General features: G+C 66.5%; 1 protein-coding gene across 1 annotated transcript in view; it reads right to left on the bottom strand.

The window, feature by feature from the left end:
* Nucleotides 1–1,183, bottom strand: part of OBSL1 (obscurin-like 1) — a gene marked incomplete at its 5' end in the record, with an annotated part of 7,374 nt that overhangs the window by 5,123 nt on the left and 1,068 nt on the right. The window contains 3 exons of the mRNA XM_009322382.1: nt 81–356; nt 445–720; nt 953–1,172. Coding sequence (XP_009320657.1) covers nt 81–356; nt 445–720; nt 953–1,172 — 772 coding nt within the window. The remainder of the gene's footprint in view (nt 1–80; nt 357–444; nt 721–952; nt 1,173–1,183) is intronic.

The raw sequence follows: 1,183 nt of genomic DNA, 5'->3' as shown, positions 1-1,183 counted from the left end.
CCCACACCAGCCGGGCAGCAGCCAGGGACCCACCTCAGTCCTCGCCCCGCTGGCCGTCCCCTCCAGAACCTCCCACTCACCTTCCACGGTGACGAAGAAGATGATGCTGTCGTCGCCGGTGTCGCAGAGATACTCCCCCGCGTCCCTGCCTGTGGTGCCCAGGACAATGAGCGAGCGGTGTGCCCCGTCCTCCTCCAGCCGCACACGCCCGGTGTCCTGCAACTTCTCCCCGTCCTTGTACCACTTCACCTCCCCGTGGGCGTGCGAGAGGTGCACCTCCAGCACCAGGTCCTCCATGGCCCGGCAGTGCCGGTGGGTCGGCAGGACATCCCTCTCCAGGATCCTGACCAGTGGGTCTGCAGCACCCAACACAGCAGAGCTGGGGCCTCCAGGGTCCATGCACCCAGCACCCCCCGCCAGGCTCTCCCCCAGCCTCTTGCTCACCTGACACTTGGACGGTGAAGGTCACTGTGTCATCGGTGGCATCGCAGACGTATTTTCCGGAGTGCTCGGCTCGGGCCGCGGGGATGAGCAGGCAGCGGTGGGCACCCTCTTCCTCCAGGACAAGGCTGCCCCCAGCCTCCAGCCTTACACCCTCCTTGGTCCAGCACACGGGCGCATCCGCACGGGACAGCTCACAGTCCAGTGTCACCGTCTCCCCAGGGGACACTGTCACGATGGGAGGAGGTCTGTGGGGCTGCAGGATCCTCACTGGCGGCTCTGCAAGGATGGCGTGGCCATGATGCAAAGCAGCACGGGGACAACGCAGCCCCGGGGGACGCCTCTGCTGCCAGCCCCAGGCGAGCACATGCTCTGGGTGGCCCAGCACCCAGGGGTTGGGCACCCACCAGCTCCGTCACTACAGAGGAGCTGGTCCCCCTTACCCAAGCTGGGAAAGACCCCGCGGGCTAGAGCCCCATCAGCACCTCCCTGCTCCTGGGTCCCTGCTGACCTGACACCCTGACGTCAAAGGAGACGGCCTCATCCTTGCTCTCGCAGATGTACTCGCCCGCATCCTCCGCGCTGCTCCTGGGGATGAGGAGGCAGCGCCAGGCCCCCTCCGCCAGCAGCAGCAGGTTGTCAGTCTCATCTACCTCCAGCCCATCCTTGAACCAGCTCACGGGAGCATCCGGCACGGAGAGCTCACACCGCAGCTCCACACACCCTGGCGCCTGCACCAGCA

Source organism: Pygoscelis adeliae, unplaced genomic scaffold (assembly GCF_000699105.1).
Source record: "Pygoscelis adeliae isolate BGI_AS28 unplaced genomic scaffold, ASM69910v1 Scaffold1364, whole genome shotgun sequence".
NCBI classification, from domain to species: Eukaryota; Metazoa; Chordata; class Aves; order Sphenisciformes; family Spheniscidae; genus Pygoscelis; species Pygoscelis adeliae.
Note: the sequence above shows the minus strand (reverse complement) of the source record. Positions and strands in the feature narration are given on the sequence as shown.